This window comes from Asterias amurensis, chromosome 10, assembly GCF_032118995.1.
Source record: "Asterias amurensis chromosome 10, ASM3211899v1".
NCBI classification, from domain to species: Eukaryota; Metazoa; Echinodermata; class Asteroidea; order Forcipulatida; family Asteriidae; genus Asterias; species Asterias amurensis.
Window position 1 is genome coordinate 7,055,846 of NC_092657.1, and position 25,298 is coordinate 7,081,143.

Here is a 25,298-nt window from a genome sequence, read left to right on the forward strand (position 1 = left end):
GCCTTATTTACATAATACGGCAACGCCCACAGTGCACGCAGCGCTGCAGGATTGCCAAGACGATGGTAGCTTGCAGAGTGTTGTCTAGATTTCAAGACGTCCACGTAACTAAATCATACCGTGGCGGGCGCGCTTTGGCGATTCAACCGCGCGTAGTACACTATCCAGAATCCAGAATCAAACACCATCGTCTTGGGCCAAGACTACCACTTGTATGGTATCCCTCCTTTCTGCTCGCCGGCGGGAAGGGGGGTAAACAAAACTGTCATTTACACACACATGGATTCCCACTTTTATCATAACAACATATTTTTCTTCAACTACGATATTCAGTAACAAATGCATCATTTAAACCGTAGCATGAAATATTGGGAAATTCTTCAACAGAAGTACGTAACATATCGTTATGTTTAAAGCTATGAGTTAACTGGTGTAAACGTTGACTTGTTTTTTAAACAAACCAGAAGTAAACAAGCCAGAAGTGTTTTTGTCCATTACAAGGGTGTTTTTTCTTTCATTGTTATCGCGCAACTTTGACGACCAGTTGAGCTCAAACTTTCATACTCCTTGTTTGAATCTGTTTTAACCAAGTGCAACTAATTAGTTGCGTGTAAAAGACGAGAAGTAGTCAATAAATTCAAAAAGGGAAATTTAATAAGCTCAGTAATAAGCAAAACAAAATAAATTTAACTTAAAGACGAACAATCTCATAACATTATATAATATCGTGATTAATAATTTTTCATTTGTTACTCGATTTCACGAGCTGTATACAACCCTAGTTTCACATGTTGATTGTCGTTAAAAAAAATATGGTAAATGTTTGACATAAAGAGATCTGGGCCCAATATTATAGAGCTGCTTAAGCAAAAATATTTGCTTAAGCAGAAACATCCTTGCTTAGTAAAACCAGACTACCGGCCAAGACTCAACCCAATTGTTATGCTAAGTAAACAACAGCTAAATACCAGTCACAAGCAAGATATATGGCATGACATTTTGGCCAGTAACATGTGTAAAATAAGCGAGCTATTTTCGTGCTTAAGCAAATTTTTTGCTTAAGCAGCTCTATGAAATTGGCCCCAGGGCTAATTAAGTTTTAAAAATTTACTTAAACTTTTCAACGGGGAGATTTCCCCAGAATGCCGTTACCTGTTATGGGTTACTCACCACACTAGGGCTAGCTTAAATTCGGCTTCTAATTTTCATCTCGGAAAACTTGAGTGAGCGGTAATTGTTAAAGCTATTCCACATGAATCCACCCAGACGGCTGTATTCGGCATGGTGGAAATAAAGCCCGTTCAGATTGGACGAAAGACAGAACCTGAACCACCAGCCCCCTGGATACTCATGTGCGCAGTTGCCTACGGCATTGACGTCGTTGTCTTTGTCTTTGGTCGTGAAGCCCATTCTCTGGTGGGATTTTAACCCGTCAGCTGAAATATAAAAACACGAGGTCATAGTCATAAAACTACAGGTATGTGATATAGGATACAGAGGGGTAAGTATGAATTGGGCTTTTATGTTGCCTAGGTTATAACCACAATGCACAAACTGAGAGGATTCTTTTGTGAGAGATGTGAGATAATTCTCACAATCCGACACAGCTCAGTTGCAGGGCCTATTTGACAGAAGAGTATGCCGCAACATGAGTACACCAATCACTCTTACCATGTACGTACACGATGAGTCCAACATTAATAGTGTACGTACATAATAACTTCATGTACGTACACGATAGGTTCCAAAACTGATCGTGTACCCTCCGTGATAAGTCTAAACAAATATCGTGGATAATAAATACATGATAACTTACTGGGTATAGTTTACATAAATGATAGATCCAAACGTATCATGTACTTATGCGATAAGTCCCAAACGAACATGATGCACGATATGTTATTATGTACGTACACGATAAGTTAATGTGTACGTACACGATACGAGAGATATTTTGTGTATCTTTCGGGCGACCATACGCTTCAGAATCTTTACTATTCCTATTCAGTATAAATTGCTTAAGGCAAGGCATTCTGTAAGTTACCCCTCCTTGGTTGGCATTAGAGAGTTTCCGTTTGACAACGGATGGTTCTGGTGACGGTCAGTAGTTTTCAGCCAAACGTTGTCGTTTTCAGCAAAACGCAGATTCATCCGAAGTACTTTCCTAAAAATTTAGGGAAGACCGTCCTCAAAGCCGACGCATGCGCAGATTATGCCAAATGTCATCATATCCTCCGTAGAACCATTCGTCGTCAAAAACGAAAACTCTCTACAAAGGCGCTTCTGATTAAATGTATCACTGCCTTAAAAAGTGAATTCGTCTTACTTGCATTTCCTGTGTAACCCTCCACTCGCAGCATGTAGTTCTCACTCGCATCAGCGACGGTGAAGGAGTCATACTTGGCATACCCGGTAACCTGATCGAAATCTTGAACATCCACGCGTAGTTGGTACTCGCCCTGAGCGGTCAGAAGGTGCAAGTTGTCATTACCGAGCCAAAACTCTCCATCTACATTCCCAAAGCCACGGCTGTAGCTGGCATAGTCCAAAGAGAAATCTACACTGCCGTCCTGGCGCCGCTGGAACACCTAAAAGTTCACACAATATATTTAGAAGTTGTAAATTTGTATTGAATTTGTGACGTCATTCATTCACTACAGCGTGTTATCTTACCGTCCATCCACCACCGTCTGTTTCCATATCACAATACACCTGGAAAGCCTGACTGGAGCGTAGAGGTCGTACCATGTACACACCGCTCACCGACGCACCGATCGCAAGAATATCAGAACAATCCCGTGGGAACACATCTGTTGAGGTAGGGAGAAAACAAAACATAAACCCTCAATTACATAACTGCTAAAATTACTGCTGTATTGCTTTGATTGGACGCTCCAGAGCTTTAAATTGAGCCTGCCATTGAGATAGAATAGTCCTCATCTGTAACAGGCCCTTTTCGCGGGCTTAGAAACCTGAACCCAAACTTCATTATAATACTGACTTCAAAACTCATTTTAAACCTGACACTGGAAATGGGTTAATAACTGAAAAGAAAAAGAAAATTTGCTGTTAAGTTCTTGAGATCTGGTCCAACTTTTTGTCGACCCATAAATAATGTTCAAACAGGGGACATGGTAAACCCAATTTCAATATTCAATGATCATCGGGTCTATAACTAAAAACTACTTCCGGTTGACCTTTAACTAAAGGTCAACATGGGGTGAAGGTAACCAGAGTTCAACCGTCATTGCTCAAAGGTTCTGGAACTAAGCAGAAACTGATAATGGCGTATGTGCTTCATGAGATAATTAGGTCCCACTTTCGTTTGACCAGAAATAAGATCAACACGGAGCCATGGTAACACACGAGTTCAATCTTCAATACTTATGGGTTTTAAAACTGAAAGTAAATTGAACTATTTTGGGTGTATAGTGCTTGAAATTTGTGTTCGACTTCCGGTTAACCCGGAAGTAAAGGTCAATTTAGGATCATAGTATCCCAAGGCTAATGTTCAATGAGCAAGGGGTTCAAAACTGAAAAAAAAATTGTACATGTAGTTTATGAGATAACTAATGTTTCTCTCCTGGTTGACCCGGAAGTAAATGTCAACGTGGAGTTACGGTAACCAGGTCAACTTTCAACGCTCAAAGGGTCAAGAACTGAAAATAAATTGAAAATCGGTTGTGTAGTTTCTCGAGATAATTGTCCCACATCCGGTTGACCCGTAAGTAAAGGTCAACATGGGGTTAGGCAAACCAAAGTTCCATATTCAATGCTCAAAGGATCTATAACTGTAAAGAAATTGAAAATCAGTTGTGCAGTTCTTGAGATATGATCCCATTTCCGGTTGACTCTGAAGTAAAGGTCAACATGGGGTCACGGTTACAAACAAGTTTTAAAATCGGCTGAGTATTTTTTAAGATATGATGCTACAACGATTGAGTATTTTACACATTTAAATGAAGATCGGGTGGCTATTATAATAATAAGCTTTGAATTACAATAACTCGAGACCCAATGACGTCACAATGTGCTTGTCATACCATGGTCATACTAACCAATCCGTTAATGATGTAACTTAACCCAATCCTATACGCTTACCTCCTTCCGTCGTGGTCGCAAATTCATCAGTTGCATCAGAATCGTCAGTATCGGAGGTATCTACCAACAAAAGTAAAAGCAAGAGGACTTTAAAGTCACCTGGAAGTGGTATTTCGTCAAAATAAAGCTTTTGTCACCAAGATTATATGTTTTGATGAGTGAAATGTAAATAAACAATTAACTAAGGTTCTAAAAAACTAGCTCTAATTTTGTTCACTAATTTAAGATTAGGCCCAGACTCGTTAGGGCGCCGACCGATGACGATCGAGGGGTGGGACCGAGATGAAATACATCACTATCCAACCGCCATTTTGGACGAATCCAACGCGAAATTCAAATATTCATCTTCCCAAAAACATTCGTCACTCTGTAAGAGCAGGAATACGAAGTACTTCCTAATGCTACTCTCACACTAGGGAGAATGGAAATTTGCTTACGAACGGAAATATTTAACAATCGTTCAAACTTCGCAACATTCGCCGTGTCCTCGTAAGCGTTGGTAACAAATTCGGTACGTTCACACGTCATTCTCCACCTCCTTATGAAATCGGTCACTTTATGCTGCTCTCACCACACGGCAAATATGCTAGCGAATATGCTAACGAACTCCTTATTTGACAATCGCTCAAACTTTGCAACATTCGCCGTATTTTCGTAGGCGTTGGTAACAAATTCTACCTTCACAAATTATTCCCCACCTCCTTACGAAGATCGGTCAATTTAGAAACCGGTTTCTTAGTGTCAGCTATGGAGGTTCACAAGTGGACATCTGCTTTTCTGCTATCAGAAAAGCAGAAAAGCAAGTTAAACGTTGTTTCCTGAAGCATTTTACCACTTTTCTGCTTTTCTGCCTGCCTCCCTAACAGTGGATTGAACGTTTTAATTACATCCATTTTCTGCTTTTCTGCTTTTCTGATTTCAGAAAAGCAAATTTTACCTATTCACCTACACTGGTGGTCTTAAAGTGGACATCTTTTTTTTGGGTTTCCTGGACGCAGAAAAGTGGATTGAACGTTTTAGTTCAATGCCCTTTTTTACTCTTCCGCTAGCCGAAAATCAGATTGGACGTGTTGTTTCACAGTGGCTCAAAAAGGGACATCCTCTTTATCTGGATTTCCGCAACCCTTTACCGCTCGACAACCCCCTGTAATAAATGGACGCTTCCCAGTCGCGCGGCTTAATTGCCTTTGATGTTCCTTGTCCCGATTATTTGACCCGTCTAAAAGAAAGAACCAACATCCCTCAACAAATACCCCCCCCCCCCCCAAACAATAGAGGTATTTGTGTGGAAATTTGAATTTCCCCAATAAACATATAGTTCAGGGGGGCGGGGACGCGTGGTCCAGTAGTAGTTGGCATAATGTAGTCACAACCTAGAAAGTTAAAGGGGATTGGGATAACGGGCATTGGGCCCAATATACCAATAAACGAACCAATATACGAACAATATTATTGTTTGGTAGAATCAAATTAACGGCCAAGACTCCACTCGATTGTTATTATGTTTCAACTCCAATGCCTAAAACTTGTTCACATGTTGACAATTGTTTTTGCTTACTGCCTCCTCTGCTTATACTAAACGCTTAAGTACGGTCTCTGTTTCCTATATACATTTATTTTTTAGATAAATAATTCATAATATAAATTATTTATCTAAAAATAAATATATATTACAATTATTTTATTATAATTATTTTCCTTGGTTTCTTGTATGTCCTTCCTTTTCTTTATTATTGTTACATATTTTTAATTGTTTTATAGTATCAATCTTAGTTTTAATTTTATGTTTTATGTGTATAGTAAAAAAACTGACATTTTATCCTTTTGTTTGATCACCAATTCTAATTTATTTGTGACTGAATGGGCTTACCGCTTTTAAATGTCAATAGTCCTGTTTTTCGTTTACTGACTTGATGTTTTATTTTGTTTAAGATTGTAATTGGTGTGACTATATGACTTAAAGTCACCTGGAAGTGGTATTTTTTCAAAATAAAGCTTTTGTCACTAATGTGTTTTGATGAGTGGAATGTGAATAAACAGTTAACTAAGGTTTTAAAAAATCGGTTATTATGTTATTTACAAATTTAAGAGTAGACCCCGACCCGAGAGGGCACTGTTCGTGACGTCAATCGAGGCAGACTTTGCCTGTAATGCGTAGAGTAAACACAATTGCAAAGTACATGTACGGACCAAGTCGTGAGTTTGTACGCTTCAAAAAACAAAAATTGTTTTTTCCGGCAATGCCGACCAGGTGTATTGCTGCTGAATGCAGAAAAACACTTTTTGAAATGTACCAACTCACGACTTGGACGTACATGTACTTTGCACGTATGTTTACTATACGCATTGCAGGCAAAGTCTGCCTCGATTGACGTCACAAAAGGGGTAGGCGGAGTCAGCCCCCCAAACAACTTTATATATTTTTTAAACATATAAATCGTGACAAACAATTACTAAAAAAATTGTTTTATTGTTCGTGAGCATATACTCTTGTGTTTGAAAGAAAAAACAATCTATTTTCAGGTGACTTTCAATGTATTGTGTAATTTTGTAATTTTACATGATGTTTTATTATATTTATTGAATGAGTGGCCGTGTATAAACAAGTTTAAAAACAGTTACATGAGTTTATAGGCATTAATTTTCCGTGCTTCAGCAAATTCTGTGCTTTTAAGCAGCTCTATGAATTGAAATTTGGCCCGAGGCCCGTTATATCCCCGTCCCCTCTCCGTGACTGTCTAGGTTGTAACAACATTTTCAACTACTACTGGACCCACGCTTGTTTTTCCCCGGTACTTTGTTTATTGGGGAAATTCGAATTTCCATACAAATACCTCCCTCTCTTGTTTGAAGGGCGGGGGGGGGGCATTTGTTAAGGGATGTTGGTTCTTAATTCTTAAACAGCGTCCATCTGTTACAGGGGGGTGTGGAGCGGTAAAGGGTTCCGGGAAACCCAGAAAAGCAGATGTCCACTTTTAGGCCACTGTGTGACAAAATGTCTAATCTGCTTTTCGGCTAGTAGAAAAGTAGATTAATTGATTTGCCCCAACGTTCAATCTGCTTTTCTTGTTGTTTTGAGAGCGGAAAAGCAGATGTCCACTTTTCGACCTCCATATAGTCAGCGAATCTTGCGAAGACGTTTATTCGCCGTCGATTTTCGTAAGCATCGGTAACATGGTAAAGCGTGCGTGAAAGTTGGCATCGTTCGTAAAGCCATTGTCAAGCGTTGGTGTAAGCATTCGAAATAAAATAAAACAATCGTAAGATATTGGTAAGGGGAGGGCCGACCGAGGACGATCGAGGGGTGAGACCGAGATAAAAATATTCACTATCACACCGCCATTTTGGAGGTATTCAACGCGAAGTTCAAATGTTCATCTTCGCAAGAACATTCGCCACTCTGTGAGAGGGGCAATACGAAGCGCTTCCGTACATTCAGCGAATGTTGTGAAGACGGTAATTCGCAATCGATTTTCGTAAGCATTTGGTAAGCCATTGGTACTGTTGGTAAAGCGTGCGTATTATGCGTAATATATTGGTAAGGAGAGGTTTAAGGACGACAGAGAACATATTCACTGTCAAATCGCAACTTTGGGGCGATTTCATCGCGAATTTTAAATATTCATGTTCGCAAGAATATTCGTCCAAGTGTGAGAGTAGCATCAAGCTACGCTCACACTGGGGAGAATATGCTTAGCGAATGTGATTACGAACGGAAATATTAAACATCACTCAAGCTTCGCAACTATTATGTCGTGTCTTCGTAAGCGTTGGTAACAAGTTCGGAACGTTCACAAATTATTCCCCACCTCATTACGAAGATCGGTCAATTTAGAAACCGGTTTAATTTGTGAACGCGGTTAAGAAGATACGGCGAATGTTGCTAAGTTTAAGCGATTTTCGAGAATTTCGTTCCGTTTGCATAAAATTATTTGACTTGTGAACGTAACATTCGCTAGCATATTCTCCCCAGTGTAAGAGTAGCATAAACTCAGCACATATTATGAAGACGGTTTTTCGCCATCGATTTACGTAAGCATTGGTAAGAAATGGTATTGTTGGTAAACATGCAGTATTAATGCGTAAGATATTGATAGGTTGAGGGACGACCGAGAACACTATGAACTATCCAATTACAACAATTTCAAATATTCATATTCGCAAGATATTCACCACAGCGTGAGAGTAGCATTATAGAGTCTATTCTCTGACTTAAACTATTTCCCTCATAGTTTATGTAACAGTTTCAATGAAAAAGAATTCTAACAACTATAGGTAGTCTTATTTCGTATGCGTATGTCAAACGACGGTTTGTCACATTTTAGAACTATTTTACAATATTTTTAAGTATATGGGCATACTTTCTTGCAACATTATCGAGTACAACCTTAATATATTCCTAGAGTAATCTTTCTCATCTAAAAAAATGTTTAAGTAAATTGAAAGATAAAATTTGTCCAGCTATGTTTTGTTGCCCATGATATCTTTCAGTTTTGAAAGATAGGAATTTGTCAATTGAATTGTTAAAACTGTAGATTGTGTTCGAATCTACACTTTAGTGTAGATTCGGAGCGAAGTGTAGATTCGTAAAAATAATCTACACTTTCAACATTAGAGTGACGTCACGGAAATAGTCTACAATTAGGGAGTTGCGACAGAACTTACCATTAGTAATGAGTTTCACCAAGGCAGACACTGAGACCTCTAACTCTTCCACTTTGCTTCTTGTTTCTTCCAGCTCAGATGTTATCTTTTCTCGATTATCAGAAGTGGCCACCTGTAACTCGTCTACTTTACCTCTAGTGGCTTCCAGTTCAGTTGAAACAGCTTCTTGAGTTTCAGCCATTGAATCTTTCAGCTCTCCCACTTGTTGTATTATGTTCCTTACTTCACCGTTAACCAGATCTAGGTATTCTATGAGTATGCCCTTTAGCTTGTCTACAATTACGTCTTGATCACACGAACCCGTTGCCTGATTGCTGGAAGATGCACTTTGTCGTGCAGCTATAGACTTCATGATCATAACGATCAAGAGTGAACGGATCAACAACCCCATTGTGCTTAGCTAACACTTCAACAACAAACCTACACGAGTTCTTGACGTTGATCCTCTGCGTACAGATGTTCGCAGTGAAATGAGCAAGAACTTGCCAAACCGTTATTTTATATGTTTGAGGTAATGGTTCAAACGATTCAATCTTTGTTATCCTCCCTATATATCTACAAGGCTAAACCGAAAACGGAAAAGAAACAGGAAACCGGAACCAGAAGGAGCCTCGTCCTCACAGCTCCGGATGCAACTACTAGGACTCAATAAATAGCTTAGCAGAAGAAACCTTGAAGATATGTAAAATCTAGTTAAGTCAGTTCACTCCACCACCAACAAGCTAAAGCCGTGTCCAATTTGGCATCCACGGCTACAGCTACGGCTACGGCTGTTGCTAAGGGTATTGCTAAGGACATCCTATATCTCCACGCACGATGATACGGAAATCTAGCTGTAGCCGTAGCTGATGCCGCCCATTCTCACACGGCCTAACTGTCTGCATGGATATAAAGATCTTGCAGTAACTTGTAGTCCATGTCTCCCATCAGCTATCAATGTTGTAAACTACCCTTATTTAAATGCTAATAATGCTTATGTTAATAACAAAATAAAACGTGTTTGCTTTTTCATTAAGTAATTCAAGAGCTGGCAAAAAAAATATCGCAACCCCCTCGATAACCCCCTTATTTTGTGTCATTACAAAGTGTCCACTGCCTTTAAATCTTACAATAATACTTCTTAGCAAATACTGGTGACCACAGAGGCCAAGCATAAGTCTGTCTAGGTTTTCATTGAGAATCACACATATTATTGGTGACCAGTGGAGCATCACAAAGAATTACTAAATCAGCCCTTTTAATAGACAGTAACCCCATTGCCCGTGGAGCATCACAAAGAATTACTAAATCAGCCCTTTTAATAGACAGTAACCCCATTGCCCGTGGAGCATCACAAAGAACTACTAAATCAGCCCTTTTAATAGACAGTAACCCCATTGCCCGTGGAGCATCACAAAGAACTACTAAATCAGCCCTTTTAATAGACAGTAACCCCATTGCCCGTGGAGCATCACAAAGAATTACTAAATCAGCCCTTTTAATAGACAGTAACCCCATTGCCCGTGTACAAAAACATTTCCTAGGTATGGTGCAATAGATGGTGACATTTCCCATTCAAATACTCGACCAATCAGAGAAGGTCCGAACGTACCAGGCGGTACAGTGACACAATCCCTTCCCTGGATATAATTATTAGCATATAATTGGAACTGCAAAGATTTAAATAATACCAAGGGTTGCAAAGATATAAACTAAACCAAGGTTTGTAAGAAACCGCCTCAGTACAGTCAACATTAACAATACCCTGGGGGAAACAAAGAGCAGATAATTGAGTGAAGTAAACTGCAATTTAAGTGTTTACACGAGTCATAAGGCCAATTAGGCATGTCTTGAACAACCGAAATGAACGAGGGATTAACTCCTGCTCTGGCAACCGTATTATGAAGTTTCATATCAAATACAATAAATAGCCGGGAAATTGAGTACCATTTTAAAACATAAGCTCTTTTTAAGGACTTGTTTTATACTGTACATCTTCTAGTGCAACTCAACCACATCGGTTGTCATACTGTTCATTCCTTTTTTATGTTTTTATGAAATAAACCAATAAATATAATATATATAGGACGTGGGTGCATCTTCCTGGGCGTCAAACTGTCGAGCCATCGTCCTCTCAGTGTTTCGTCGTTTGAGTTTCAAGCAATACACTAATGGTTTTTATAAAGGCAGTGGACACTATTGGTAATTTTCACAGACTCGCCTTCACAGTTGGTGTATCTCAACATAAGCATAAAATAACACACCTGTGAAAATTTGAGCTCAATCGGTCATCGAACATGCGAGATAATAATGAAAGAAAAAACGCCCTTGTCACACGAAGTTGTGTGCGTTTAGAAGGTTGATTTTGAGACCTCAAGTTCTAAATCTGAGGTCTCGAAATCAAATTCGTGGAAAATTACTTCTTACTCGAAAACTATGCCACTTCAGTGGGCGCCGTTTCTCACAATGTTTTATACCATCAAACCTCTCCCCCATAACTCGTCACCAAGAAAGGTTTTTTGCTGATAATTATTTTGAGTAATTACCAATAGTGTCCACTGCCTTTAAAGTTAAGTTTGGTCCATTTTATGAAGATCAGTGCTGTATTTTGCCAAAGTCAAACAAAACAAAATCCATGTTTTTTTAACAATTTAGTGTGGAAATTCAAAATCATTTGAACAATGCAAACTACATCGACCAAATCTTTCACGGTCACAGATGTCATTGTAACACCAAGTTTACTCAATGATGGCGAATATTTCAGCTATGCTTATTCAACCACATTTTAATTATGCACAAGGGTTAGTAAAACAGTGACGCCCTCAAGCGTTTTCAATGTATAATCTGATTTCAAATAATCTGTTGCATAGACATCAAAAGCTCTCTGTTTTTGCTGATCCAGCAAATGAACCTTAGATGACTCCACATGGCATTAGTATGATATGACGTGGAGTAACGGTATTATCTTGTATTCATTAATACGTTCGCTGGCAGTGAAAGCATTTAATGTATCCACCATATGCAAAAACTGACAAACCTGTAGAAGCTCGAGATCGATCGGCCATCTGGGTCATGAACAAATAGTGCAGAACATACTTTCCATGACATCGCTGCAAAAGAAAAGAATAAAACGTTCACTGAGCGATAAACTCCAACGTGAAATTAGAATGTTTATTTCTCATCAAATATGAAATTTCAGACAGAAATTTGTCAAGGGTGTTCTCCACAATCATTATCATTGGACCGAATGTTTGATGAAAATCTGTGATATCGCGATTTAGTTTCTTACCAATATTTTAATGTTCCTTTAACTGTAGATTTGTTACCAACCAAAGTAATAGTTCAACTGGAATGTCTTTCAAAATTGAAAGATATCATGATGTGCCAAACTCAGCTGACAACATTTGATTTCAATTTCCGAAAACATTTTAAGTTTATAAAATAATGTTACAAAATAGTGTAAGGGCAGTGGACACTATTGGTTATTAGTCAAAATAGTTCTAAGCATAAAACCTTCCTTGGTAGCAAGTGATGGGGAGAGGTTGATAGTATAAATTGGCGTGAGAATCGGCTCCTTCTGAAATGACGTAATTTTCGAGAAAAAAAGAATTTTTCACGAACTTGATTTCGAAACCTCAGATTTAGAAATTGGGATCAAGCATCTGAAAGCACACAACTTCGTGTGACGAGTGTGTTTTTCTTATTGTTATCGCAACTTGGACGACCGATTGAGCTAAAATGTTGTTATTTTATGCATATGTTGAGATACACCAAGTGAGAAGACTAAGTTGACAATTACCATTCGGGGTCTGGGAGGGCACATCGCTTTGATGGCAGTTTTTAACACTTTCGCCTGACCCTGGACGGCCCCAGCAAACAAAGCATGACGTCCGAAGATTTAAAATAAAAATACACATAAAATATTGTCCCGTGTCTTTAAGTCGGTAAAAAGACTCTAAAGTGTAGATTCGTTGCAACAATGTACTATTCCTTCGGCTCTCATATTCCACGAATCTACATTTTTTGGCAATATTAACAGCTTGGAATGCTGGTTATCCTTAGTTGAAGCTGAAAAGCTAAATATTAAAACGAAGGACCCGGCTACAACGTGTTCGAGCTACACGTTAAGAGCGCCCCTGGCAGCCTTAACTCGACCAGACGGCAGAGCACAGCCAGAGATCGGAAGTGTTTTATTGATCCGGAGAAAGGAAAACCAGAAGGTCACAAGATTATACTCCTGTATAATCTGTACCACTTTGTACCATTTGTTACACAAAATCAACATTGTACCACTCTATGTAAAATGTGTACCCCATGTGATTGCTATTTTCTGTTGCTCTGTGATGTACCTAATAGGCCTGCCATACTATGTTTTACCCTATATGTACCATTTTACCTCATAGATAGATAAACTGTTTGGTTTATTGGTTTTTACACTCGGCCTACTGCCAAATTACAGTAAAGCTTACAATTTATACAAATATATAGGTTTTACTCGTGACTGAAGAGCAGTTGTCAGCTGTAAAGCTTTGAAAACACCTAAAGGTAGCGCAAGTGCTTCCAAATATGCATCGGCTTCGCGTCCTGCGGTTAGACACTGGACACTATTGGTAGTTGTCAATTAATAGTCTCCACAGTTGGTGCATTTCTACATATTATAACAAACCTATGAAAATTTAAGCTCAATCGGTCGTCGAAGTTGCGAGATATTAATTAAAGAAACAACATCCTGGTCGCACCATGGTAACACGAAGTTGTGTGCTTTCAGATGCTTGATGTCGAGACCTCACATTATAAATCTGATATTTTGAGGTCTCGAAATCAAAATCGTGGAACATGATTTATTTCTCAAAAACTGCGCCACTTCGGAGGGAGCTGTTTCTCACAATGTTTTATGATATCAACCTCTCCCCCATTACTCGTATTTCAGAAAGGTTCTATGTCACAAATTATTTTGTGTCATTACAAAGTGTCCACTGCCTTTAAATCTTACAATAATATTTCTTAGCAAATACGGTGGTAACCAAAGAGGCCAAGCATAAGTCTGTCTAGGTTTTCATTGAGAATCACACATATTATTGGTGACCAGTGGAGCATCACAAAGAATGACTAAATCAGCCCTTTTAATAGACAGTAACCCCATTGCCCGTGGAGCATCACAAAGAATTACTAAATCAGCCCTTTTAATAGACAGTAACCCCATTGCCCGTGGAGCATCACAAAGAATTACTAAATCAGCCCTTTTAATAGACAGTAACCCCATTGCCCGTGGAGCATCACAAAGAATTACTAAATCAGCCCTTTTAATAGACAGTATATAACCCCATTGCCCGTGGAGCATCACAAAGAATGACTAAATCAGCCCTTTAAATAGACAGTAACCCCATTGCCCGTGGAGCATCACAAAGAATTACTAAATCAGCCCTTTTAATAGACAGTAACCCCATTGCCCGTGGAGCATCACAAAGAATTACTAAATCAGCCCTTTTAATAGACAGTAACCCCATTGCCCGTGTACAAAAACATTTCCTAGGTGTGGTGCAATAGATGGTGACATTTCCCACTGAAATACTCAACCAATCAGAGAAGGTCTGAACGTACCAGGCGGTACAGTGACACAATCCCTTCCCTGGACGTAAATATTAGCATATAATTGGAACTGCAAATATTTAAATAATACCAAGGGATGCAAGGATATAAACTAAACCAAGGTTTGTAAGAAACCGCCTCAGCACAGTCAACATTAACAATACCCTGGGGGAAACAAAGGGCAGATAATTGAGTGAAGTTAACTGCAATATAAGTGTTTGGGCCATGAAAATACCAAGTGTGTAATAAAGTTGTCGCGAGCTGGTATTGTAGTTTTATGAATGACCATGTAAATAAGAAACGAGTTTCTCTGGCCGCCGCCTCTTTTTGTTTTTACCCCCCCCCCCGAAAAAACGGGGTAATTCATGAGTGGGGAATAAGTTCCTTATTGTTTGCCTTAAGAACGTGTTCCCTACGACTCTTTTCACCACACTGCAATACAACAGCCGTTCGTAGTAGTATTCTAAAATTCTACAAAAAGCATGCATCGCATGTGATGAGCCAAGCAGAATATGAAGTGAGTGAGCCTGGCGTCTATACTATTTTTTCTACCTCCTTAAATCGTGATACAAAATTATGCTCGTGTTACATTTAATATTGCACTTTTTTTTTTCGACTTATTTCACAATCCAGTCGCTTGCAAATTTGTTGACTTCAGCTTCGTATTGTGTAACACGCTAGCTGAATTTAAAAAAAATATATAAAACGCCTGGAAAGTGCGCCTAGCTTTCTGTGCATTTTGGTTTCCCATTGTTTATTTTTTTCGCACCAAATTACGTGGGTCAGCGATATTTAGGATATCGGTCATCTTTGAAAAAAATACCTAAAATTTGGAAAATACTAAAAATACAAGCGCCATCTCTAGTGTATGGCTTGAACACAGTTACATCGTGTATGTTATAGAAAGTAACGGATAAGTAAGTATGAGTTGTTATCATCGAAGCCTGTTCACACGTAATTTGGTGCGAAAAAAAAGTAATGGGAAAAACAAACCCAACTGGTCATGTGTGGAGGTTTTTTGTGTTGTTTATTCATGCATAACTTTACCTGCGGTTTCACAATACAGATCTGGTTAATAGGTAAGTGATAACGCTGTTGTTTCCAGATTCACAAGCTCTATTGGCGTGGAGGATTATTGTTACCCTAAGCATATATATTAACTATTGGAAAGCTCTTGATCTGCAGAATTCAGAAATACCAATAGCTACAAAAAATAATTCCCACTTTTGGCTCATTTTATGGTGACAGGTCACATACTCCTGTCAGAACAGAGTTCTTTTCAAATTGGACCAGATCCAGCACTAAAAATTCATCAATGTACTGCTTGAAATTCAATGACGTAACGACATAATATTGGGTGCGTTCGTTTAGCTTCCCTGTGTCTACCCCGCGGTGCTCACTCGGGTGAGCCCCTGACAAGAGCTAAACGAACGACCACTCACCGCTGTCGTATTGACATCGCGCACCTGGGGCCAGCCCCCAAGTGACCCACTCCACAAGCAGGGCACTGGGGGCTGACCCAGGTGAGCCCCCCCCCCCCCCTGGAATGACGTCAAAGCTATTCGAACGCACCGGGGGCAGACCGGGATCGACCCAGGGAAGCTAAACGAACGCACCCATTATTGAGGTGACCTCCAAAGGTTGTTCAACAAGGCCCGATAAGCTTCCGTACACTGAAGGTCGACGGCTCCACATTTGCTGCCCAGGACGATGCACCCATATCCTTAAATAGTACTCAGTAAATTCCTCTTCCCTGGCTTTTATATTGGCTACGAAACTTCATAATGCGATTGCAAAGACGGGGGGTTAATCGCTCGTTTATTTTACTTGTTCAAGACATGCCCACCTGAAATGACCTATGACATTTTAAAGTGGGGCTAAAGAATGCTCTGAAGTATAAAGTTATTACATTTTTCTAGTAGATGGAGTCCATAGGACACAAGAACAAAATATAGCGAGTCTCTTCTTAACGTTCAAACATGGTAAACATGTTTTTTCTCCGAAACACTCCAAGCCAAAATTCTGAAGAACGCAAGGTCATACAAACCAACGCGGCAAATGAATCATGACGTCATCGGCGCTATTTGATATGGAATAGTGCGCCCTCAATTGGTCACAGCTGGAGAACTGTGCACAAACCATATGGGAAGTATAGCCATTGACGTTAAGGGGTCAATGCATATCATTATCATACGTAACCCATATCCTCCGACCTACGTCAAAATCCGTATCCGGAAACAAATCGCTATACAAACGCCGGGACAAACGGATTTTCCCGTAGAAGATTTGTTTGGTTTTTTTTTCTTCATAGTTTAACCCTTTGGCCGTCTAAAGACCAGAAATGTATCCCACAATCTTTTGCTGCAATACATTCTTTAGTCACACAGGTTTCGCTGAGTTTCATGACGATTTTGATCAACGTTTTGGCTGAAAAATTACGGCGGCATCAGCTACGGCTAAAGCTAGATTTCCACGTCATTACGCGTTGAGGTATAGGACGTCCTTAGCAACACCCTCAGCTACAGCCGTAGCCGTAGGTGTAGCAAATTGGACACGGCTTTAGCTTGTTGGTGGTGGAGTGAACTGACTGAAATAGATTTTACATATCTTCAAGGTTTCTTCTGCTTCTCTTTTTATTGAATCCCGAGCTGAGAGGACGAGGCTCCTTCTGTTTCCTGTTTCAGTATGTTTTCCGCTTCCGATTCACCAGCAGGTTATCTTTGTAGATCAACGGGGAGATTAACAAAGTTTGAATCGTTTGAACCATTACCTCAAACATATAAAATAACGGTTTGGCAAGTTCTTGCTCATTTCACTTCGAACATCTGTACGCAGAGGATCAACGTCAAGAACTCGTGTAGGTTTGTTGTTGAATTGTTAGCTAAGCACAATGGGGTTGTTGATCCGTTCACTCTTGATCGTTATTATCGTGAAGTCTATAGCTGCACGACAAAGTGCATCTTCCAGCAGTCAGGCAACGGGTTCTTGTGACCAAGAAGTAGAAAAACTGAAGACTATGCTAATAGATTACCTAGAACTGGTTAACGCTGAAGTAAGGTACACACAACAACAAATAGAAAAGCTGAAAGATTCAATGACTGAAACTCAAGAAGCTGTTTCAACTGAACTGGAAGACACTAGAGGTAAAAGTAAACGAGTTACAGGTGGCCACTTCTGATAATCGAGAAAAGATAACATCTGAGCTGGAAGAAACAAGAAGCAAGATGGAAGAGTTAGAGGTCTCAGTGTCTGCCTTGGTGAAGCTCATTACTAATGGTAAGTTCTGTCGCAACTTCCTAATTGTAGACTATTTCTGTGACGTCACTCTAATGTTGAAAGTGTAGATTACTTTTACGAATCTACACTTCGCTCCGAATCTACACTAAAGTGTAGACTCGAACACAATCTACAGTTGAGTGTATCTGTCAACGCCTCAAAGTTGAATTGCAGACACTGGCACCCAGTTAAGCCTGTGGGTTTGAGAAATACAGCTGGTTTGTCCATCAGTGCCTGAATTGGAGATTGCTGCACCTATACATTTGTTTGATGATACAAAAGTGTTTAAAATAATGTTCTCCCAATAATTACTGTCGATGTCTCCTTAGGATGCTTGTAGTATCCGTAGAAAGTTAGAAAATACATAATGAAAGTAATGTTTCCACATTCTGAACTCAATTACGATATGCAAGACCCATAATGACTGCAATCACCAAGCACCGAGTCTATGCGCGCAAAATATAGGTACGCGGGTACTTCCACCACTGTGTTTACTACGGAAGCCCATTAGTGCCACTTTGCGTTCCTCTTAAACGTTGTAGTGTTTCTCTTTCACGTGGTAGTGTTTATCTTTCACCTGCATGGTTACCGCCACTTATTAACTGGCGGCCGCCACTAAATTAAAAGGCGGCTGCCACTTAATAACCGGCGGCCGCCAGTTAATTAAGTGGCAGCCGCCGGTTATTAAGTACTTGTGAATGGGAAACACTACCACGTGAAAGAGAAACACTACAACAATAAAGAGAAACGCAACGTGGCACTTATGGGCTTCCGTGGGTTACAGCTCCTCAGCAAGTAATTATTGGAGCTTTCTATTATGATTAGTTTTGTGCAAATCTGTGAGGACATTGACTTCATTTTATAAAGGAATAAACAATTGAACAGACCCGAATTACTCGGTATATTTTGAATTTTGTTTGTAGATACCTCCGAACCTGACGATTCTGATGCAACTGATGAATTTGCGACCACGACGGAAGGAGGTAAGCGTATAGGATTGGGTTAAGTTACATCATTAACGGATTGGTTAGTATGACCATGGTATGACAAGATTATTGTGACGTCATTGGGTCTCGAGTTATTGTAATTCAAAGCTTATTATTATAATAACCACCAGATCTTCATTTAAATGTGTAAAACACTCAATCTGTATAGTATCATATCTTAAAAAAATACCCAACCGATTTCAAAACTTGTTTGTAACCGAGACCCCATGTTGACCTTTACTTCAGAGTCAACCGGAAATGGGATCATATCTCAAGAACTGCACAATCGATTTTCAATTTCTTTGAGCATTGAATATCGAACTTAGGTTCGCCTAACCCCAGGTTGACCTTTACTTACGGGTAAACCGGAAGTGGGACCATTATTTCGAGAAACGACACAATCGAATTTCAATTTATTTTGAGTTCTTGACCCTTTGGGCGTTGAAAGTTGACTTGGTTACCGTAACTCCACATTGACATTTACTTCCGGGTCAACCAGGAGAGAAACATTAGTTATCTCATAAACTACATGTACAATTTTTTTCAGTTTTGAGCCCCTTGATCATTGATGATTAGCCTTTGGAAACTATGACCCTAAATTGACCTTTACTTCCGGGTTAACCGGAAGTCAAACCAAAATTGCAAGCACTATACACCCAAATAGTTCAATTTCCTTTCAGTTTTAAAACCCATAAGTATTGAAGCTTGAACTCGGGTGTTACCATGGCTCCGTGTTGATCTTATTTCTGGTCAAACGAAAGTTTGACCTAAATATCTCATGAAGCACATACGCCATTATCAGTTTCTTTTTAGTTCCAGAACCTTTGAGCAATGATGGTTGAACTCTGGTTACCGTCACCCCATGCTGACCTTTGATGAGGATCAACCGGAAGTAGTTTTTTTTTAGACCCGATGATCATTGAATATTGAAATTGGGTTTACCATGTCCCCTGTTTGAACTTTATTTATGGGTCGACAAAAAGTTGGACCAGATCTCAAGAACTTAACAGCAAATTTTCTTTTTCTTTTCAGTTATTAACCCGTTTCCAGTGTCAGGTTTAAAATGAGTTTTGAAGTCAGTATTATAATGAAGTTTGGGTTCAGGTTTATATATAGGCCCGCTTTTAGCGAAAGGGCCTATTACAGATGATGGCTATTCTATCCCAGCCAATGGCAGGCTCAATTTAAAGCTCTGGAGCGTCCAATCAAAGCAATACAGCAGTAATTTTAGCAGTTATGTAATGTAGGGTTTATGTTTTGTTTTCTCCCTACCTCAACAGATGTGTTCCCACGGGATTGTTCTGATATTCTTGCGATTGGTGCGTCGGTGAGCGGTGTGTACATGGTACGACCTCTACGCAGAAACAGACGGTGGTGGATGGACGGTAAGATAACACGCTGTAGTGAATGAATGACGTCACAAATTCAATACAAATTTACAACTTCTAAATATATTGTGTGAACTTTTAGGTGTTCCAGCGGCGCCAGGACGGCAGTGTAGATTTCTCTTTGGACTATGCCAGCTACAGCCGTGGCTTTGGGAATGTAGATGGAGAGTTTTGGCTCGGTAATGACAACTTGCACCTTCTGACCGCTCAGGGCGAGTACCAACTACGCGTGGATCTTCAAGGTTTCGATCAGGTTACCGGGTATGCCAAGTATGACTCCTTCACCGTCGCTGATGCGAGTGAGAACTACATGCTGCGAGTGGAGGGTTACACAGGAAATGCATGTAAGACGAATTCACTTTGTTTAGGCAGGATATAGATTCAATTATCAGCAACCCCTTTATATTGAGTTTTCGGTCTTTACGGCGGATGGTTCTGCCAAGGAAAATTGGTACATTTGGCGTTATCTGCGCATGCGTCGGCTTGGGTCTAGTGCCCCTCAATTTCTACGAAAGAACTGCGGATGAATCTGCGTTTTGCTGAAAACGACAACGTTAGGCTGAAAACTAATCACCGTCACCAGAACCATCCGTCGTCGGAAACGAAAACTCTCAAATGCCAACAAAGGAGGGGCAACTTACAAAATGCTTTAAATAAAGCATTTCATAATGCCGCCACATAGGTACACAAAATCTCGTTCTTATCGTAAATGTACACAATAACTTATCGTTCATCATGTTCGTTTGGGACTTATCGCGTAAGCACATGACAAGTTTGGATTTATCTTTTCTGAACACATTAAGTTATCATGTATTTATTATCCACGCTATTTGTTTAGACTTATCACGGAGGGTACACGATCAGTTTGAAACTTATCGTGTACGTTCATGAAGTTAATATGTACGTTCACTATTAATGTTGGACTCATCGTGTACGTACACGGTGAAGAGTGATTGGTGTACTCATGTGGCGGCAGACTCTTCTTTCAAATAGGCCCTGCAACTGAAGCTGTGTCGGATTGTGAGAATTATCTCACGTCTCTCACATACAATACCCTCTCAGTTAGTGCATTGTGGTTACCTTGGCAACATAAGAGCCAAATTCAATATTACTCCTTCCCATCCTATATCACGTACTTGTACTCATACAACTATGACCTCATGTTTTTATCCTTCAGCCAACGGGTTAAAATCCCACAACTACATGGGCTTCACGACCAAAGACAAAGACAACGACGTCAATGCCTTAGGCAACTGCGCACATGAGTATCCAGGGGGCTGGTGGTTCAGGTTCTGTCTCGCATCTAACTTGAACGGGCTTTATTTCCATCATGCCGATCTCAGTAGTCGGGGAGTAACGTGGAATGCCTTTGCAAGTTATCGCTCACTCAAATTTTCTGAGATGAAAATTAGAAGCCGAGTTTAGGCTAGCTCCTAGTGTGGTGAATAACTCATAACAGGTTACGGCATTCTGGGAAAATCTCCAAATTGAAAAGTTAAAGCCCCTTTTTTAAGGTAATATGCTTATGTAAAAAAAATCCTCCTTTTTATACGACAATCAACATGGTAAAATTAGGATTGTATACAGCTCGTAAAATCAAGTAATGAAAAGTGAATGATCACAATTAATGCACAATGTTACGATATCAGTGTTTGGCCTGCTTTGTCCTCAAGTTAAATTAATTTTGTTATGCTAATTATATCTGAGCTAATTGAAGTTCACTTTTTTATTTTTCAAAAGGTTTGTTGACTACCTATAGTCTTTTACACAAATTATCTAGCTATAAACTGTAAAACATTTTCCAATAAACCAATTGAATCTGAACAAGACTTCAGGTCTAACGCTATTCACGGGTATCTGAAGGCACACAAGTTTGTGGAACAACGGTATCTTTTTCTTTCATTTTTTTTCTTTTTCTCGCAACTTTGATGACCAAATTGAGCGCAAAGTTTCACAGGTTTGTTATGTTTATGTACAGGGATACACCAAGTGTGGTTTTTGATCGTTATACCAAACGTGTCCAGTGACTTGAAGTCAGCTAGTTATTTAAATCTCACTATTAAATCTTGAGAAAGTACTGTTAGCTCTGCCTTTTCGGGCATTTGAAAGATTGGTTGTGTTCTTGAAACTATAGAGGAAAACAGAAATAAAGCTGAAATGAACGGACCGCACGAGAATGAGTTCAGCTTTGACTTATTTCCGTTATCTCTGATAACAAAAATCATTGCCCAAAATCCTATCACCTTGACCTTTTTTAAGGTGAGAAAATAGTTTCTTCACACCTACTGAAATATTTCTCAAACAAGTAAATTTTGTCCCTTTTCTTGTTCTGGTTCTGAGTGTTTGAAACAAGTCAAAGTTTGCATCAGTTAAGTCAATGCTATAAACATTATAGTATGTTATACGTACTTCTCTAGGAGAACCTCTCAATATTTCATATTATGGTTTTAATGATGCATTTGTTACTAAGTATCATAGTTCAAATAAATATGTTGTTATTGATGAAAATGGGAGTCCCTGAGCAGCTTTTGATGGGTGCGTTCGATTAGCTTCCCTGGGTCTACCCCGCGGTGCTCACTCGGGTGACCCCTGCCCCTGACAAGAGCTAAACGAACGATCTACCACCGTTCTCATAGTGACGTCATGCACCTGCCCCAAGTGACCCACGCCACAAGCAGTGCACTGGGGGCTGACCAGAGTGAGCCCATGGTATGACGTCAAAGCTAATCCAACCCACCGAGGCAGACCGGGTCGGCCCAGGGAAGCTAAACGAACGCACCCAACGTGTATTACGCCTATGTACAAGATTTAGACACGCTTCCACAGCGCAGAGCAAGTTCGAGTGGGCACATTTTAGTCGACCCGTGGTTGACTACTGTTCCCCTCTGCGCTCTACACACGTTCGAGTGGAACATGCTGTTGGGAGCAGTGAAGAAACTATGGGCTCGAGGCCGGTTCCAAATGGTCAACCAACCTGGGCTCGAGTGCAAATGGTCAACCTTTAGTTTATATTGTGCACGCTCGAACTTGCTCCTATAGATGTCTTTGAGCCAAGAACTTGACCGTTATTCCCCCTCCCCAGTGCGCAACCGACAAGTGAGCAGCACAACCCAATGGGCAGTCTAGTCTGGCACCCCGTGTTCGCCCATGCGTTTTTAGGAACAAAAGGGCTCCTAATCGCAAATTGTCGTAACTCTCCCAATATAGTAATTTCTTTTCCAAGCGCGAAATTTGGGCCGAGATTTGCATACATTGCTCCCATTGGCTTGCGGCGTCTGTATTATAATATCTCCACAGCACCATATCACACAATTTCTCGCAAGGCAAGTGTTCCCCTATTAAAACTATTTGTTTCAGTCTGCATTCCTTGCTCTTTGGTCTCAGCTATAATGCTGACCCTGCAAAATGACTTACAGACTGCTGGTACACGTATCATATGCAGGTGAAAGCTGGTCTTGCTCTGGTTAGGTTTCTATATACCAGGGATATAATCAAAATAAATTAAAATCAGTGATTCAGTTTGCTGAAAACCAGATGAGAAAAAATTGTTCCTCGACAGTGTTGTGGGCCCAATTTCATCATGGCTCTTCTGGATCTGCTCACCGCCAAATTATGCGCTTAGGAGCATCATTCTCCACTTACGTGCTAGCGCTGAATTTTTGCGCTGGCTTTATAAGCGTAGAATGCCTAGTAACGTAGAGTAGGCATGCGCATCAGCTAACATTCCCCCGTTAAAGACCCTGGACATTATTGGTAATTGTCAAAGACCAATCTTCTCACTTGGGTATCTCAACATATGCATGAAATAATAATAATAAATAATAATAATTACAACATTTATAGAGCGCTAAATAATAAACCTGTGGAAACTTGAGCTCAATGGACCCTTCCCATGAAATATGCTAATTACATTCACGCATGCGTACACACCCTGTTGGTTGGCAAACGCCACAGAGTTGTGCACTAAGCAGACGCACAATCGCGTCTGCGTCACGCAACCATTAGCCGTGTACAAAACAGCGCGATGTTCCCTCATTTTGCCAACCAAAACGTTAGTGCGCACGCGCTATGTGCAATTTACATATTTCATGGGAAGGGTCAGTATAATGGAGATCAATGGGAAGGGTCTATTGGTCGTCGAAGTTGCGAGACAATAATGAAAGAAAAGAAAACTACTTGTCACACGAAGTTGCGTGCTTTAAGAGTCTTGATTTCGAGACCTCAAATTCTAAATCTGAGGTCTCGAAATCAAATTCGCAGAAAACTACTTCTTTTCTCGAAAGCTACGTCACTTCAGAGGGAGCCGTTTCTCACAATGTTTTATACTATCAACCTCTCCCCATTACTCGTTACCAAGTAAGGTTTTATGCTAATAATTAATTTGGGTAATTACTGTCCACTGCCTTTAAAGTCATTATACACTTTCGGTACAGAAACAAAATAAAAGTTCACAGATTTACAAATAATTTACAGGGTTTACAGAAGGTAATGGTGAAAGACTTATCTTGAAATATTATTCCATGAAATGCTTTACTTTTTGAGAAAACATTAAAACAATATCAATTCTCGATAGCGAGAAATACGGATTTATTTTAAACACATGTCATGACACGGCGAAACGTGCGGAAACAAGGATGGGTTTTCCCGTTATTTTCTCCCTGCTCCGATGACCGATTGAGGCTAAATTTGCACAGGTTTGTTAATTATATATAAGTTGTGGTACACAAAGTGTGGGCCTTGGACAATATTGTAAAGTTTGGAACCTCCCTAATATCTCCCGTCTTAATCGTGAACGGTCTAGGGCGCCAAACATCATTTACAGGAGCAGTCAGTATTGCATTTCTTGTTAGTGCATAATGCGCACGTAACTTTAATTAAACAAATTTAATTAAAATTGACTGGCTCCTTTGGTACTTTGAAAATGTGTATACTTTATTTAAGAGGGTTACCTGTTTACAAAAATTTGTTGTGACAATGATATAAATTCTACTATCAGGGCCTGTTCACACATACACTAGTGAAAATAGGGCAAAAACGGTAATTTCTAATTTATGCAAATTATTCATATTTCCCGTACATTTTTTTTTATACGTTTTTTATACTTTGTTTTGGAGGGCTTCAAGAGACTTTTGCAACAAAATTTTTTGGTAAAATCGTAAACAGTTTATCTATTATCAGGTCGTATGCATGTGGGGGAAAAAAGAGGCAAAAACGGCAATTTTTTTCAATTAATGCAAATTAAGCATATTTCCCCTGCTTACTTTTTACGTTTTTGACATGTTGTTTTGGAGGGTTTGAAAAGACTGTTGCAAAC

At 39.8% G+C, this 25,298-nt stretch overlaps 1 protein-coding gene and 1 pseudogene across 1 annotated transcript; one reads left to right on the forward strand and one right to left on the reverse strand.

Annotated features, from left to right (window-relative positions):
- Positions 1-284: 284 nt before the first annotated feature.
- On the reverse strand, positions 285-9,804 carry LOC139942549 (ficolin-1-A-like). Its single transcript, XM_071939393.1, has 5 exons — positions 8,767-9,804; positions 4,102-4,161; positions 2,674-2,810; positions 2,327-2,588; positions 285-1,436 (listed from the first exon to the last, which is right to left on the reverse strand). The coding sequence occupies exons 1-5, from the start codon at positions 9,155-9,157 to the stop codon at positions 1,186-1,188; spliced, it is 1,101 nt and encodes a 366-aa protein (XP_071795494.1). The 5' UTR covers positions 9,158-9,804; the 3' UTR covers positions 285-1,185.
- A 7,368-nt stretch (positions 9,805-17,172) lies between these two features.
- Positions 17,173-22,156, forward strand: LOC139942551 (ficolin-1-like; annotated as a pseudogene).
- The last annotated feature ends 3,142 nt before the right edge of the window (positions 22,157-25,298 follow it).